This window comes from Brassica rapa, unplaced genomic scaffold (genome assembly GCF_000309985.2).
Source record: "Brassica rapa cultivar Chiifu-401-42 unplaced genomic scaffold, CAAS_Brap_v3.01 Scaffold0860, whole genome shotgun sequence".
Classification (NCBI taxonomy): Eukaryota; Viridiplantae; Streptophyta; class Magnoliopsida; order Brassicales; family Brassicaceae; genus Brassica; species Brassica rapa.
In genome coordinates, this window is record NW_022610798.1 from 4,436 (window position 1) to 22,908 (window position 18,473).

Consider the following 18,473-nt stretch of genomic DNA (forward strand, 5'->3'; position numbering starts at 1 on the left):
AACCGCATCTTTCTTATTCCTCGTGGTAGGGAACCCAGTCACAAAGTCCATTGTGATGTGATCCCATTTCCATTCTGGAATAGGCAAGTTTTGCAATAACCCACTAGGGACTTGATGTTCTGCTTTGATGAGTTGGCAAGTGGAACACTTGGCCACCCACTCCACGACATCTGCCTTCATACGGATCCAATGATAGAACTTCTTAAGGTTCTGGTACATCTTGGTCGCACCAGGATGAACCGAGAATCTGGACTTATGAGCCTCCCTCATAATCTCTTCCTTTAGACTTCGATCATTAGGAACACTGATCCGACCGTTTACTAGGATGGTACCATCCTTTTCAGTTTGGTACTCCGTCCTATCATTCTGAGCAACCTTGTTCAGGTTCTCGTCCTGACCTTGAGCCAACCGAATTCGGGTAAGCAGGTCGGCCTGATTGACCGCCTCTAATCCGAGTGGTTAAGACTCTTTGGTCGATACGTTCAACCGTAAGGCACGAACCGTACCGTGCAGGTCGTCCGCTTCTCGTTCAGCTGATACATCGACCCTTCTCCGGCTCAAGGCATCTGCGACCAGATTAGCCTTTCCCGGATGATAGGTGATATCAAGATCGTAATCAGCTAAAAACTCCATCCACCTTCTCTGCCTTAAGTTTAACTCAGGCTGGGTGAATATATACTTAAGACTCTTATGGTCCATAAGTATCTGAACCTTGGCACCATACAAATATGATCGCCAAATCTTTAAGGCGAACACTACCACAGCCATTTCAAGGTCATGGGTGGGGTAGTTTCCCTCATGTTTTCTCAACTGCCTTGACCCATAGGCGATGACCTTCCCATGCTGGGTTAATACGCAACCTAGTCCTGTTATGGACGCATCCGTATAAACCACATAGGGTTGGTCAGCCTCTGGAAGAACCAGAATGGGTGCGCTAGTCAGCATGTCCTTAAGCGCGGAAAAACATTTCCCAAACTCCTCAGACCATGTGAACTTAACGTCCTTCCCGGTCAACCGTGTCATAGGCTGAGCCAAGCTTGCAAATCCTTTCACAAACTTTCTATAATAACCTGCCAGCCCTAGGAAGCTTCTGACTTCCGTGGCACTGCATGGTCGAGGCCAATCCTTGATTGCCCTGATCTTCTCTGGATCCACCGAGACGCCCTCACCGGACACAATGTGGCCGAGAAACCCAATGCTCTTCTGCCAAAAACTGCATTTACTGAGTTTTGCATAGATATTGTGTTCCCGTAATCGTTCCAGCACGGCTCTCAGGTGTTTCCGATGAGATTCCTCATCCTTGGAGTAAATCAGGATATCATCAATGAAGATGATCACTGATTCGTCCAGGAAGTCTTAGAACACGCTGTTCATCATTTTCATGAATGCAGCAGGCGCATTGGTCAGACCGAATGGCATAACCACAAACTCGTAGTGGCCGTACCTGGTCGGGAATGCTGTCTTTCTAATATCATTTGGCTCTATAGGGATATGATGATACCCTGAGGCCAAATCAATCTTAGAAAACCATTTGACTCCTTTGAGTTGATCCAACAACTCATCTATTCTGGGCAACGGGTACTTGTTCTTCACAGTAACCCTGTTCAACCCTCGATAGTCAATACACAGACGCATGCTACCATCCTTCTTTTTCACAAAGAGGACTGGTGCACCCCAAGGAGAGCTACTTGGACGTATGAACCCCTTGTCCAGCAATTCTTCTAATTGCTTCTTTAGCTCGGCCATCTCGGCCGGAGCCATTCGGTACGGACTCTTGGACAGCGGAGCTGTCCCTGGTTCTAGTTCTATCGTAAATGGATCCGACCTATCAGGGGGGACACCCTGTAGTGAACGGAACACATCTGGGAACTCAGACACCAATGGGTCCTCAGTTAGATCTTTCTGATCATCAGACCTGCCGTGCTCCATAGTGGTAATTGTGGTCAAATATGCTTCACAGCCCCGTCTAAGCATCCGTTCTGCTCGGATTGCTGACACCACTACTCTATCCAGATCCTGACTCATATTCAGACTTTTGTACTGGATCGGGTGAGGTTCAGTCTCCAACCAGACACATCCTCTGTGGCAGTCGAGAGTGGCCCGATACTTTCCCAACCAATCCATGCCTAGGATCACATCGTGATTCTGTAGGCGCAACCCAATCAGATCTACAGGCAGATTTTTCTCCTGGATCATTACCGGGATATTAGTCATGAGCCCTAATGAGTGCATGATTTGCCCACCGGCCGCCCTCACTAGTCTCGAATTATCCCCAGAACAGAGGCAGAACAGACCCTTTCCGACCAGTTCCGGACTCACAAAACTATGTGTAGCCCCTGTGTCGAAAAGTACGTGGGTTTCACACCACCAATCATGAGGGTCCCTATATATGACCCACATCAGAATCCCCTAGCCACTCTAGGTTCCAGACCAAGCATTATATTGAATGTAAACAGATAAATTCAGAAATTACCAGAGATCGAATCAAACGATCCAGAAGCTCCGTCGTCTCGGGACAGCTCATACACCCTTGGTGTTGTGGTCGGCCTGCTCTGGGTCGACTTTCCTGTGTCTCCACGACCGTTCCCTTGTTCTCCTTGCCGCTTAGGACATTCACTTTGAAAGTGTCCGCTTTGGCCGCAATGGAAACAAGTCCGAGAGCCGCTGCCACTGGATTGGCCCTGAGTCCGGCTTGGTCGAGTGTAATCTCAGATGGAATGATCCAAGCTGCCACATCTCACACAAGCTCCCATGGCTTTCCAGCATTCACCTGGATGGTTCTTACCACACTTGGGACATTCAGGTCGTCCACTAGAGGCCATGCCTCCTTCAACCTGGTCCCACTTCCTCTTTCGGTCGTTAATCTTACCCGTCGGGACAGACTGCGACTTTGTCTTAAGCTTGGCTTCTTCGGCCAAGTTAGACTCCAAAAAAGCCACACGTTCAAACAGCTCTCTGACGGTGCTGAAGGTGCGGATCGAACAGTGGGTTCTCAGCTCCGGCCTTAAGCCTCGAATGAACTGACGAACCTGGACTGTCTCGTCCTCAAGTTCCCTTCCAACAAACCGTCGGAGCCGGTTGAACTCCTCTTCGTACTCACGTACGGCCCTGCAGCCTTGCATCAGGTCTAGGAATCTACCTTCCAGACGGTCCAAAGCCTCTGCAGGAAAGTATTTGTGGTTGAATTCATCTTCGAAATCCGCAAAACTCTGGAGACTTCCATTGGTGCGCTTGTTCACAGCCAGCCACCAATTATGCGCGTCCCCTTCCAGGAAGTGAACCGCAATGTCTCTCTTGTAATCCTCGGGACAACGAGTTGAGCTGAAGTTTCGGACTAGCCTACTCCTCCACTCGTCTGCCTCAATAGGATTGGTGCTTCCTGAGAAATGCTTCGTCCCTAGACGGGAGATGTGCTGAAGCAAACTCAGATAGTCCACCTTTTTCCGGGTCCTTTATGGTGGATCAATCTCGATCACCTCGACCGTTTCCACAACTGGACCATTGGTTTTGGGGGCGGTCGTAGCTTGGCCAACCGAGGAGTTCACTAATGGCGTGAACAGTTGGGCCATAGCCGCCACCTGAGTCCCCATTACCTTCATGGCCTCTAACAAGTCCTCTTTGGACAGTGTTGCGGTTACATTGGCCGTACCATCGGCCACTTTCTCACGCTGGCCACCATCACGGTTAGCGTTCGAGGATTCCACTTCCTCATCACTCTCCTGATGTTCCTGACCATCCCGTTGCGTCCCCGTAAGGTTAGCCTGATCAGTTGGCAACACATCTTCCGCGTTAGCCGCGGCCGGATCGGTTTGCAAACCGGACAGATTAGTTCCATCCACGGCCACTCGGCTAGACTGACCGGCCATTCCCTTACTTCTTCGGGACCTTCCCGATTTGCTTTTTCCAGCCTAAGGATTCAGACAATGTTAGTACAAAACACAATAACATACACAGAACAAAACAATCCCTAGACTAAGCAATCAAACCTCACCGTGAGACCTAATCAGCTGGCTGTGTGTGTGTGTGTGGACTACATAACCCAACTATCCTAGAATCAAGCATGCTCTGATACCAACTTGTAAGACCCGTTCCTGGTCTCTCGACCCAACTGGATACGAATGCTTACTTATTAATTTCTTTGCTTGTCTGATTCATTCTAAGTCTTTTCTTTACTAAGTCATATTCGAATATGAGGTTCATAAACAAAGGAATAGATTGCACAGCGGAATAACAATGTATAAACTTTGTATTATTTAGAAACATGAGATTCAATACACAACTTCTTAACAGTCTCATAGACAATCACTAGTTCATCCCTAGCATCATATAACCACACGTTACACAGCCTCTCACTGACTGAGCCTTCACGGCTCCTTGGCTTGACCAGAACCATCCTTAGTTCCTGAAACCACAACCAGATAAGCATTAATCATAACCGAGAATAGAACGGATTGATTCTACAATGCTTGGAATCAGATAGATAGTCCAGAATAGATAAACAGAACACACTAACAGATCCGGATCGTCCCCAAAGACCAATCCGTCTAACCGGATAGAATCTAGGTGCGACCGGCCAATGAAGTCCGGCTCAATGGCCCAACGGACTTCCTTACCTGATCCGGCCTTAAGCCTGGATCCAATCGGCCGAGTAAGCCTCAAGCCTAATCCGGAAGGCTTAGCAACCGGTCAGACCTTGCGACTCTACCTTGGCTTAGACAAACCGTGACCTTGTCTTGACTAGACAAGCCATAGGCTGATCCATAAGGATCGGTCCTAACCTGTCCCGAAAGACACCGTTTGGAACATGTACCCTTTGGCCATTCGTGCCTCTTGGACACTCATGACTCTTGACAACTCGTGCCTTTTGGGTCATTCCCAACCGTTCGTCCTAACCGCCCAGTCTTGGTGCGATCGGATCATCCCACTAACCGTGTCTAGGAGAAAACAAGTTGAACTCGCCAAGAACAGCAAGAACAAGTGCAAAAATTTTTTTTTTTTTTTTTTTTGAAAGACAAGATGATGAACCAAACAAATAACAAAACTAGCAAGGATAGGATACAACCGAAGGTGTAGGAGCTTTGAGCTCTGATACCAAAATGATACAGGCCGAGAATCAGACTGCACAGACGGACGGTCTGAGGTTCGAGAACTCGGACTGGACAGGACGGACGGACGGCTATGGGTCGGCTAGACGGACGCGATGGAGTGGGAGATGGCCGATCTGGTTCCTGAAACAAAGGATGCTATTTTATGTGTTTTTATGAATCAAAATAATGAACAGAAAGTAAACAATATGATTAATGAAGAACAGAAGCAAATATGGCTTTTTATGGTTTTTTTATAATGAATGGAAAAATCTAGAACTATATGATGCAAGATAGAACAAAATAAAGAAGGATAGAAGTATGGGGGATGGATCCTTGTTACTGGATGTGTATCTCTCTCAACAAGAACAGTGGATGGAGGTGGATAGCTATGGGATTTGCCTTGCTGGATGTGTATCACTCTCAAGGCAAATCGATGGATGGAATGGAGGTGAAGAATCGCCACAAGCTTGGTGGTTTGAAGCTTGATAAGATTCGGCTGCTCTCTCTTGTTTCTCACAGAAAAAGACTTAGGGTTTTAGGTTTGCAAAGGGAAAATTATTTCATAAAAGACTTAGGCAAAAATCGCCAACTTCATGGAGTTATATAGGGTTTATCCCTTATGAGACTCAAAGATAAAAGGCCTTAAACAAGCTGGCCGAAAATGAGGCTGAAACATTAGCCCAAAGTCTTAACCAAATAAATTAAAATAAACCAGACATCTGGTTGTCGGTTTGAGAAGGCCTAGACCAAGGCTAATAGCATGCTTGCATGTTGCCTCATTAAAACCTTACCAAGAAAACCCAATGGGACAAAACCTGGTGAGGAAAAAGAGTACAACACATGCTACTCCCCTTGGTGGTTGGCTAGATCTCAGAACCGGGAAGAGTTGGAGTGGATGAAATGGAAACTGAGTCTGGACCAAGCTCGGATGTGGAAATGAGAAGTCCGGCTTGGTTGAGTCTGAACTGGATCGGGTCGGCCGCGTCCTGAACCTCCTTTGGGCCGGCTTGATCTTGAATCTTCAACTGGACCATCTTCTCAATCAGCAGCTGGTCCTGGTCAGTCTGTCCATCTTGATCAAGGATATGCTGGACAGCTTTGGTGAAACCTTCTCGCAAGGCCCTGGTTCCACTCCGGGTAGTCGGACCGCGCCTAACTATGGGAACCTCTACTTGGATGGCCTCATCACAAACATAGACACACATGGACAGCCACGGACGTCCTGTGTGTTGTGGTCACGAAATCCATGGTTCAACCAGAGTCTCACCAAACCGTCCAAACCGGCCATCTTGGAGGTACCAACGACCGAGGTTCGGTCCAAGGCGTATATCTCTACAACCAGAAGGAATTTAAATATGAAACCAATTTTATTGGATTATACACTCAAGAAGGAGTCCAGCCCAATTGGAATCGAGCAAACATATTCACGGAGCAAGAAGTTATGAATTTTACAAGTCAGAGGTTTTCCAGCCCGTCCATCTGCGCGTATCCGACTTTAGAAGGAAATTCCAGCCCAAGGAAGGAGCGACCTGAACCAAAGCCCATCATAGGATTCAAGAGGGATCTCTCAGGTTTCCATAAAGCCGAAGATCAGGAAAAATGGCCCCGGAATTTTGAAGTTATGATCCAATCTCCAAAACCGGTCAAACCAGTTCTACACTTGCCTCAATTGGAAGCTAACCGGTTCAATCAGCTTCAAACTAGACATTGGCGACCAGGAGATATATCTATGCATTCAGAAAGTCTATCCAATGGTCCAGAAGAGTCATACAAGTTCATTCCATGCACCAGCCCACATAGGATCAGGAGGATCCTCATTAACCCCAACTTGCCTTATTTGGAGCTTCTTGCCATCCAGCTCCAACAGCTCTTTTTCTTTCAGATTAGGCACGCCTCAGCACCCTCAAAACCATAAAGAAGGTTCCCAGGAAGCTTAGTTATCCCCTCAAACCGTCCAGATACAAGGAGAACACCATCTACATTCATTTGGCCAAGATTCTCATCATAAAGCCTCCAACGGCTAGTTTTCATGGAGCCATCAATTCCTTTGCTTCCAAGTTTATTATTTCGACTTTATTAGTTTCCTTATGTCATTTTATGACTGTTAGAGAGTCCCAGTAGTCGAGCCTATAAAGCTCAAGTTGTTTCTTCATTGTAAATCCCCCTTGAACTTTTATGAATGAAAATACAGTTTTTCTAGTTTCTCAAAAACTATTGTTCTAAGTCTTAGAGTATTGTGAGAAGCAGCTCTTGAGCATCCAGACTTATCAAAGCCTCCTTTCACAGAGCTTTGTGGCGTCCATCATCCCATTTCCATCCACCAATCGATCTTGAGAGTGATACACATCCAGCAAGACCGGTTCCATCTTCATTCATCTTCCATCCATCGATCCTTGTTGAGAGTGATACACATCCAGCAACAAAGATCCCATATTCATCAATCTATCATTTTTCTATTTGTTTTTATTCATAGTATCATTTTGATTCATATTCATATTTGCTTCTGTTTGCATTATAAAACTAAAAACTCATAAAAATCGGTTCTCTTTGTTTTCAGGTTTAAACCTTGGTTCCACCATTCTATTAATTCGTGGATTACCCCCCTGTGCCTACAACATTTTGGTATCAGAGCTGAAGCTCCTGAATCAGATCACTGTATCCTTGCATCATTCATATTTGTTTGCATTTGTTTTCATTTAAAAAAAAAAACAGTTTTTGCATTGTTATTGTTGTTCTTAAGAAAAGAAAACTAAAGAAGAAGGAGTTGTCTAGTTTGATCCACGAAATTCTTTTGAAATACTTGTCTAGTTGTTTGCATTCATTCCCCCAGCTCCACTTGCCATATTTAGATTTTGTGCATTCATTTAAAAAAAAAAAAATCTGCATTTTCATATTTGTTTCTTGCATAAGAAAATTCAAAAAAAAAATAAGTGTTTGTTTTCTTTCCATATTTTCTTTTCACTTGTGTTAATTGTCATTCCATATTGATTCATTTCGTTTTTGCATTGAGAAAACCAAAAGAAAAATTATTTTAGCATAGTTTATTTCATTTCGGTTCATAATTGTAATTTTTCGGTTTAATTTTAATTAGCTTGCATTTTTGGTTCTTATTTTGATTCGACCAGGATTTTTCCATACCTTCACTTGATCTTTGAGAGTGTTTTCAGGAAGCCATGGTAGGAAAAACACACGGCCAAAGTCAGATGGCCAAACAGAACCAACAGTTGACAGCTTTGCAAGAGATCAATGATCGGATTGCTCAGTTGAGGAAAAGAAACAAGGCACGAGTCCAACGTCCACAGCAAGGAGAAAGGAGATTTGGAGATGCACCAGAGGCTGTCTATGTTGAGCCCAAGCCACCAGATCCTTCAAGGATCAATCAACATCCAACTTCTCAAACCCATACTCATCATGTTGCTAATTCTCGGTTTGATCATAAATCTTTTGCTGATAAAATTGAACTCTTTACATTTTCAGGAGGAAGAAGCTACCTATTTTGGGAGAGGAACCTTGATGAATGGTTTCACTACAACAACATTCTGAAAGAAGAGAGACTATCTTATGCCATTGATCAACTAAGAGGTAATGCCTTTAAATGGTGGGTACAAGAAGAAGATGATAGATTGTTTTACAAGGAGCCAGCTATCAAAACGTGGAGAGACCTTAAGGAAGTCATGAGGGATGAATTTTCACCAGAACTCACAAGTTCTAAGATCCGAAAGATATACCCAAGGAGGTATCTAACTCATGTTTCCAAAGAAAAGCCAGAACCTGTTATTGTCCAAGTAATGGCTAAGGTAAGTCCTATACTTGATAAATCAGTTAATGAATCATCTACCACTTGTATGAGTCCCTTGTATTTGTCCAAGAATGTTAAGACAGGTCCTGAGGTCCAGAAAGAGACGAACTCAACATCCTTGTTGAGATCAAAAGTTGTCCATGATTTAAGTCCAAAAGACAAAGAGATTTTAAACACAAATAAAGAAGAGCCAACAAGCCAAGGTAAGTCTTCTAACTCTGAGAATTTGAAATATCAGACATGTTATAGATGTCATAAGAAAGGACACTATGCTGTAGTTTGTCCTACTAAGCAAGCATTGATAGAAACATCACTAGAAGAGAAAACAGATTTATCTATGAAAAGTGATAGTTTTATTCAATCTGATTTATTGGTTCCAAGATCTTGTGTAATGCACTTGTCTTTGTCAAAAGGTGTTGTAACAGGACTTAAGGAGCAAGAATTCAAAAGAAAGAAATCACCAGGCGTCACCCTTGTGATAGACCAGAAGATGGCTCAAGACACAAAGTTGTCCATGTTGCTTAAAGAAGCAAAACCGGTCATAAAAGTATCCCACCAAGGTAAGTTTCTAACACCACCTTTGGATACTAGTAGTGACGTGTGTGTTCTTGGTACAGGGAGAACAAATGAAAGCTATAAGCTTATTGTAGTTCCAAAGAAAGAACCAGACCCTAAGCTCAGCCATGAACCCACTTCTAAGTGGAAACCGAAATCTGAACAATCCATTGTTCAAGTTCCAAAACCTATGGTAAGATTCCTTTTAGATCAGAATATTCTTAATATTTCAATGACAGATATAATGCACTTGCTTTTTGTCCAGAATGTTGAGAATTTTTCAGGTTGCAAAGAAGAAAGCTTCAAAGAAATCCCACCAGATTATCTTATGTTGCTAGGAGGATCAACTCCAAAGATGATCAGAAACGTGGCCACCAAAAATTTGAAGGACCATCAACTCCAGAGGATAAGAAATGACCATTTCCAGAGCAGAGGCGTGATCCATTCCTATTTTTTCAAAGGATAACCACCTGATACAAATTCCATTCCCAAACCGAAACAGTTTCAAGGTAAGGTTTTAGAATCTCAAAAGAGGATGAAAGCTGACTTGCTCTATCTTGGTGCAGGTTACATAGTTTCGAGGTCGAAACCTTGTCAAGAGGGAGGGGATGTTGTGGTCACGAAATCCATGGTTCAACCAGAGTCTCACCAAACCGTCCAAACCGTCCATCTTGGAGGTATCAACGACCGAGGTTCGGTCCAAGGCGTATATCTCTACACCCAGAAAGAATTTAAATATGAAACCAATTTTATTGGATTATAAACTCAAGAAGGAGTCCAGCCCAATTGGAATCGAGCAAAACTATTCACGGAGCAAGAAGTTATGAATTTTACAAGTCAGAGGTTTTCCAGCCCGTCCATCTGCGAGTATCCGACTTTAGATGGCAATTCCAGCCCAAGGAAGGAGCGGCCTTAACCAAAGCCCATCCTAGGACTCAAGAGGGATCTCTCAGGTTTCCATAAAGCCCAAGATCAGGAAAAATGGCCCCGGAATTTTGAAGTTATGATCCAATCTCCAAAACCGGCCAAACCAGTTCTACACTTGCCTCAATTGGAAGCTAACCGGTTCAATCAGCTTCAAACTAGACATTGGCGACCAGGAGATATATCTATGCATTCAGAAAGTCTATCCAATGGTCCAGAAGAGTCATACAAGTTCATTCCATGCACCAGCCTACATAGGATCAGGAGGATCCTCATTAACCCCAACTTGCCTTATTTGGAGCTTCTTGCCATCCAGCTCCAACAGCTCTTTTTCCTTCAGATTAGGCACGACCTCAGCACCCTCCAAACCATCAAGAAGGTTCCCAGGAAGCTTAGTTATCCCCTTAAACCGTCCAGATACAAGGAGAACACCATCTACATTCTTTGGCCAAGATTCTAATCATAAAGCCTCCAACGGCTAGTTTTCATGGAGCCATCAATTCCTTTGCTTCCAAGTTTATTATTTCGACTTTATTAGTTTCCTTATGTCATTTTATGACTGTTAGAGGGTCCCAGTAGTCGAGCCTATAAAGCTCAAGTTGTTTCTTCATTGTAAATCCCCCTTGAACTTTTATGAATGAAAATACAGTTTTTCTAGTTTCTCAAAACTATTGTTCTAAGTCTTAGAGTATTGTGAGAAGCAGCTCTTGAGCATCCAGACTTATCAAAGCCTCCTTTCACAGAGCTTTGTGGCGTCCATCATCCCATTTCCATCCACCAATCGATCTTGAGAGTAATACACATCCAGCAAGACCGGTTCCATCTTCATTCATCTTCCATCCATCGATCCATGTTGAGAGTGATACACATCCAGCAACAAAGATCCCATATTCATCAATCTATCATTTTTCTATTTGTTTTTATTCATAGTATCATTTTGATTCATATTCATATTTGTTTCTGTTTGCATTATAAAACTCTAAAAACTCATAAAAATCGGTTCTCTTTGTTTTCAGGTTTAAACCTTGGTTCCACCATTCTATCAATTCGTGGATTACCCCCGTGTGCCTACAACACAATGTGTGTTGACGGGACACACACTGACGTCCTGTGTGTGCTGACGGACACCCACAGACGTCATGTATGTGCTGACGGACACACACGGACAGTCACAGACGTCCTTTGTGTGCTGACGGACAGCCACGGACGTCCTGTGTGTGCTGACGGACACACACGGACGTCCTGTGTGTGCTGACAGACAGCCACGGATAGCCACGAACATCCTGTGTATGCTGGCGGACACCCACACACACACACGGACACACACAGACAGCCACAGACGTCCTGTGTGTGCTGACGGACAGCCACAGACAGCCACAGACGTCATGTGTGTGCTGGCGGACACCCACGGATGTCCTGTGTGTACTGAACAGACAGCCCACGTGGGCCAAAATCACCCAAACAGTCCACGGGAAGGGCCAGCGTTCTGAGTCCAGGGACCAACGTGCTGATATGTGTACTGATGGATAGCCACGGACGTCATGTGTGTGCTGACAGACACAGACGGACACACACGGACAGCCACGGACATCCTGTGTGTGCTGGCGGACACCCACGGACGTCCTGTGTGTATTGACCAGACAGCCCACGTGGGCCAAAATCACCCGAACAGTCCAAGGGAAGGGTCAACGTTCGGAGTCCAAGGACCAACATGCTGATATGTGTACTGATAGACAGTCACGGACGTCCTGTGTGTGCTGACGGAGACACACGGACAACCCCGGACGTCCTTTGTGTGCTGACGGACACACACGGACGTCCTGTGTGTGCAGGCGGATACCCATGGACGTCCTCTATGTACTGAACAAACAGCCCACGTGGGCAAAAATCACCCAAACATCCACGAGAAGGGCCAGCGTGCTGAGTCCAAGGACAAACGTGCTGATATGTATACTGATGGACAGCCACAGACGTCCTGTGTGTTCTGACGGACACACATGGACACACATGGACAGCCACGGACGTCCTGTGTGTGCTGACGGACACACAGGGACACACATGGACAGCCACAGACGTCCTGTGTGTGCTGACGGACACACACGGACGTCCTATGTGTGCTGACGGACACCCACGGACGTCCTGTGTGTGGTGACGGACACACACAGATAGTCACGGACGCCCTGTGTGTGCTAACGGAGAGCCACAGACAGCCCCGAACGTCCTGTATGTGCTGGCGGACACCCACGGACGTCCTGTGTGTACTGAACAGACAGCCCACGTGGGCCAAAATCACCCAAACAGTCCCCGGGAAGGGCCAGCGTGCTGAGTCCAAGGACCAACGTGCTGATATGTGTACTGATGGACAGCCACGGACGTCCTGTGTGTGCTGATGGACACACACGGACAGACACGAACACACATGGACAGCCACGGATGTCCTGTGTGTGCTGGCGGACACCCACAGACGTCCTGTGTGTACTGAACAGACAGCCCACGTGGGCCAAAATCACCCGAAAAGTCCACGGGAAGGGTCAACGTGCTGACTCCAAGGACCAACGTGCTGATATGTGTACTGATGGACAGCCACGGACGTCATGTGTGTTCTGATGGACAGACACGGACACACACAGACACACACGAACAGCCACAGACGTCCTGTGTGTGCTGACGGACAGCCATGGACAGCCACGGACGTCCTGTGTGTGCTGGCGGACACCCACGGACATCCTGTGTGTACTGACCAGAAATCCCACGTTGGCCAAAATCACCCGAACAGTCCACGGGAAGGGTCAGCGTGCTGAGTCACTTCCAAACAACAAGCTGTTGTCCTTTCCCTCCCAAGAAGAAAGCTGCAAGCAGCTGGTGACAATCATGTGACTGAATTAATGAGCAAGCACAGCAAGCAGCTTGTGACTTGCATGTGCCCATTACTACATAAGCAAGCAAGCAGGAAGGTGCATGACATGTGACTTGATAAGTAAACAAGCATGCTGGCTTAGGAGGTTATGGCATTAGACGGGTCAAGATTATTAAGGAAGCTGGTTGATAATTCTGAATAATATTTCGACCAAATATTCCTTGTCCTTTGGCTCTTGGAAAATCTCGTTCAGCTTAATAAACATTCGACCAAAATATATATAAGACTCGACCAAACTATCAAGGAAGGTCTTTCGACCACAAGACAGTCCCGTCGAGACATTAATTTATCGGGTTAATTTTTATTTAAATTCTGATCGATCAATCTGCAAACTGATCTTAAAGAGTTTTCTCGACCAAAATTATATCTGCTCATGAGGGTTATTACATCCGCTGTCCAAGAGTCCGTATCGAATAGCTCCGACCGAGATGGCCGAGCTAAAGAAGCAATTGGAAGAATTGCTTGACAAGGGGTTCATACGGACAAGTAGCTCCCCTTGGGGTGCACCAGTCCTCTTTGTGAAAAAGAAGGATGGTAGCATGCGTCTGTGCATCGACTATCGAGGGTTGAACAGGGTAACTGGGAAGAACAAATACCCGTTACCTAGGATAGACGAGCTGTTGGATCAGCTGAAAGGAGCTAAGTGGTTTTCTAAAATCGATTTGGCCTCGGGATATCATCAGATTCCTATAGAGCCAAACGACATTAGGAAGACAGCAATCAGGACCAGGTACGACCATTACGAGTTCGTAGTGATGTCGTTCGGTCTGACTAATGCACCTGTTGCATTCATGAAAATGATGAACAGCGTGTTCCAGGACTTCTTGGATGAATCTGTGATCATCTTCATTGATGATATCCTGATCTACTCCAAGGACGAGGAATCTCATCGGAAACATTTGAGAGCTGTGCTGGAACGATTACGAGAGCACAAACTTTTTTGCTAAACTCAGCAAGTGCAGTGTTTGGCAAAAGAGTATTGGGTTCCTCGGTCATATTGTTTCTGACCAGGGCGTCACAGTGGATCCATAGAAGATCAGGGCAATCAAGGATTGGCCCCGACCACGCAGTGCCACAGAAGTTAGAAGCTTCCTAGGGCTGGCAGGTTACTATAGAAAGTTTGTGCAGGGATTTGCAAGCTTGGCTCAACCTATGACACGGTTGACTGGGAAAGACGTTAAGTTCACATGGTCTGATGAGTGTACGAGATGTTTCTCCGCACTTAAGGATATGCTGACTAGCGCGCCCGTCCTGTTTTTTTCGAAGGCACACCAACCTTATGAAGTCTACACGGATGCGTCCATCACTGGACTCGGTTGCGTGTTGACTCAACATGGGAAGGTCATTGCCTACGCGTCAAGGCAGCTGAAGAAACATGAGGGAAACTACCCCACCCATGATCTTGAAATGGCTGCGGTAGTATTCGCCTTAATGTTTTGGCGATCATATTTATATGGGGCCAAAGTCCAGATACTTACGGACCATAAAAGTCTGAGTTAAACTTAAGGCAGAGGAGGTGGATGGAGTTCGTGGCCGACTACAACCTAGACATCAATTACTATCCAGGCAAGGCTAACCTTGTGGCCGACGCCTTGAGCCGAAAGCGAGAAGACGTCGTGGTCGGAAGCGGAACGGACGAGCCGGATGAGGTGGAACGCTTCGTTTGTTTAAATGCTTTGAACAGAACGGACAGACCACGGGGTTTAGAGGTGGCGAATAAAGCCGACCTGCTTACCCAGATCCGAGCGGCCCAAGATCAGGACGAGAACCTGAAGACGGTTGCTCGGAACGACCTGACTGAGTATCAAATCGCCAAGGACGGTATGATCTTAGTTCATGGTCGGATCAGCATACCCAATGATAGGAGTTTAAAGGACGAGATCCTTAGGGAACCTCACAAGTCTAGATTCTCGATCCATCCTGGAGTGACAAAGATGTATCATAATCTCAGACAATAGTATCATTGGATACGCATGAAGGTTGATGTGGTCGAATGGGTGGCAAGTGTCCTACGTGTCAACTCGTCAAGGCCGAACAACAAGTTCCGAGTGGACTGCTTTAGAGCCTCCCTATTCCGGAATGGAAGTGGGATCACATCACGATGGATTTTGTGACAGGATTTCCCACGACTAGGAATAGGAATGATGCTGTCTGGGTAATAGTTGATCGACTGACCAAGTCTGCCCACTTCCTGGCCATCAAAAAGACTGATGGATTCGACCGGAATGTGAGTAAGTACATAGACGAGATTGTGAGGCTACATGGAGTACCCTCAAGTATAGTTTCGGATAGAGATTCGAGGTTCACTTCTCACTTCTGGCAAGCTTTTCAGAAAGCTTTAGGAACCAGAGTGAACATGAGTACGGCTTATCATCCCCAAACGGATGGGCAGTCGAAAAATAACTATACGGACGCAGGAGGATATGCTTCGAGCATGTGTTCTCGATTGGGGTGATTCCTGGGAACGGCATTTGCCGTTAGTGGAGTTCGCCTACAATAACAGCTTCCACTCCAGTATAGGCATGTCGCCATACGAAGCTCTGTATGGACGACCATGCAGGACACCGTTATGCTGCACCCAAGTGGGGGAGCGCAGCATGATAGGCCCCAAAATCATGGAGGAAACCACGGAGAAGATCAAGTCCGTGCGGGACAAGATGAGGGCCGCACAGGACAGACAATAACATTACGCTGACAAAAGAAGGAAAGAACTGGAGTTTGCAGTGGGTGATATGGTTTATCTCAAAATGATTACCATTAAAGGTAGAGTGCGGATTTCTTGTAGAAGGAAATTAGATCCAAGATACCAAGGTCCGTTCAGAGTCATAGAACGAGTGGGTAGTGTGGCATATAAGTTGGACTTACCATCCGAGATGGAAGCCTTCCATGACGTATTCCATGTCTCCCAACTCCGGAAGTGCTTGACGGATCGGACGTCTTAATACCAGAAATACCATCTGATCTAGGTAGGAACCTAACTTTGGAAACAAGGCCGGTTCGGATCGTAGATAGGATGGAAAAATCAATGAGAAAGAAAACAATCCAGATGGTCAAGGTCATTTTGGATTGTAATGGTCGAGAAGAGACCACTTGGGAGACGGAGGCCACGTTTCCAAAATGGATTGACCAGTTTGTGTTGGGTGAAACACATGACTCAGATTCGAGGACGAATTCATTGCTAGTGGGGGAGACTTGTAACATCCCGGATTCTGAATAGGATCATTGGGACGGCCATGGTTTGAGGAAACATACTAGTCAGGCTTAGGACATCAAGACAAGCGTTCCATGGCCAGATAAGAAGGTTAAGGACGTAAGGAAACTTAGACTTAACCTTATACAAGTCGAGAGTCAGCTAGGACGAGTAAGACGGTAGCTAGACGGATGGAACAAGTAGCTCGACCTGCTCAACGGAGTTAGGTTAAGCTCACTCCAGCTCGGCCACTACTAAGTCAGCTCCACTAGCTGAACTACTCGCTCACTCAGCTGAGGCAGCTGGGAGTCAGCTCATCTCAGCTGGACGGACTGTTTGGGTTTCGGTCTGATGGTCCGGGTCTGGGCCGGTGGTGGGCAATGGGGGTCCGGCCATGAGTCCATGGACAATTGGGGCTTGGGACAAGGCCGTGGGCTAAGTCCAGAGGGATTGGGTAAGGCCTTGGGCCTCTGTTCGACCCAAACCCATGCGGTATTGGCGAAGGGACGCATGCGGCCGAGAGGGTGTAACCCTTGGCCGATTGTGCCCATCCACTGGCCTCGTAGGGCAACACTTACCCCCTCGTTTTCTATAAATATGGGGTCTTCTCTGTCGATTTCATTCATCCAATCCATAGTAAAAATACTCAGAGAAATCGTAGAGAGAGAGAAAGAAAGAGAGAGAGAGTTTCCGGCCAAAGCAAGGCCGTTTGTGTGGTTGTTAGGTTTCCGTCTATCTGATCGTTTGTGAAGCAACCTCCGATCAAGTATGGGAGACCGAGAGCAGGAGAAGAGCATGGAGAACCCTGACACGGTTCAGAAGGTACGTGGTGGGCTATGGCCCCATCAGACCGAACTGACGGTCCTTGAGATTGCACCGTGGCTCTGGTCGGTCTGTTAGACCTAACCGCTTCTCCTCGTCTTGTTTCTATCCGGCCCTTTCTCTTCTTTCTGATTATACACGAAGGGTTGTGTTGGTTCAGTCCAAGGGACACGTCCCTAGACTGGGCCGGTCATAACCAAACCGCTAACCTAGACGCTGGTCAGTTAGACGGTCGGTTCGAATCGCACCATAGACTGGACGGTTGGTCATGTCCCAAGAGGCACGAGTGGCCAAGGTAACGAGTTACCAAGGGTTGTGAGTTACCAAAGGTCACGAGTTCCAAAGGTTGTGAGTTGCCAAAGGGTGTAAGTAACAAAGGGTTACGGACGCCAAGAGGTACGAGGACCAAGAGGTACCAAGGACCGAAGGGGTGCATGTTCCAAACGGTGCCTGTTGAGACAGGTCGTGTCCGTTCCTTAGGGATCAGACCATGTCTTGTCCGTCGAGACAAGTACACAGTTCATCTAAGCCAGGGTAAGAGTCGCAAGGTCCGATCGGTCGTTTGGCCTAACCTGTTTGGGCGTGAGGCTTTCTCGGCCGTTGGATCCAGGCCCAAGGATGGATCAGGTAAAGAAGTCCGTTGGGCCATTGAGCTGGACTTCATCTAGGCCGGTCGCACCTAGATTCTATTTGGATGGACGGATTGGTCTTCGGGACGATCCGGACTGTTCGTGTGTTCTGTTTATCTATTCTGGACTGTCTATATAATTCTAAGTCAAGGGGTGGTTGGTTGAATGACTTAAGATTCGGTAGGCAGGTTCATATCTTTTTATAAGTATATTGTCCGAGGTTTATCTATGTTTTAGGAACCAAGCCAAGCATTGTAGAATCGACCAGTTCTATTATCGGTTATGATTAATGCTTATCTGGTTGTGGTTTCAGGAACTATGGATGGTTCTCGTCATGCCAAGGAGCCGTGAAGGCTCGGTCAGTGAAAGGCTGTGTAACTTGTGGTTAGATGATGCTAGGGATGAACTAGTGATTGTCTATCAAATGATTAAGAAGTTGTGTATCGGATTGATTAAAATGAATCAAACAAGCAAAGGATTGATTATATAGCAAACGGGTCCAGTTTCGTCGAGAGGCCGAATTCGGGTGTTACAAGTTGGTATCAGATCC

The 18,473-nt window shown here is 46.2% G+C and overlaps 1 protein-coding gene across 1 annotated transcript; it reads left to right on the top strand.

The window, feature by feature from the left end:
* Positions 1 to 6,167: 6,167 nt before the first annotated feature.
* LOC117131112 lies at positions 6,168 to 18,473 on the top strand. The gene is made up of 2 exons (XM_033283529.1): positions 6,168 to 11,445; positions 18,460 to 18,473. Exon 1 carries the CDS (start codon positions 8,261 to 8,263, stop codon positions 9,905 to 9,907), a length of 1,647 nt encoding a protein of 548 aa, XP_033139420.1. The 5' UTR covers positions 6,168 to 8,260; the 3' UTR covers positions 9,908 to 11,445; positions 18,460 to 18,473.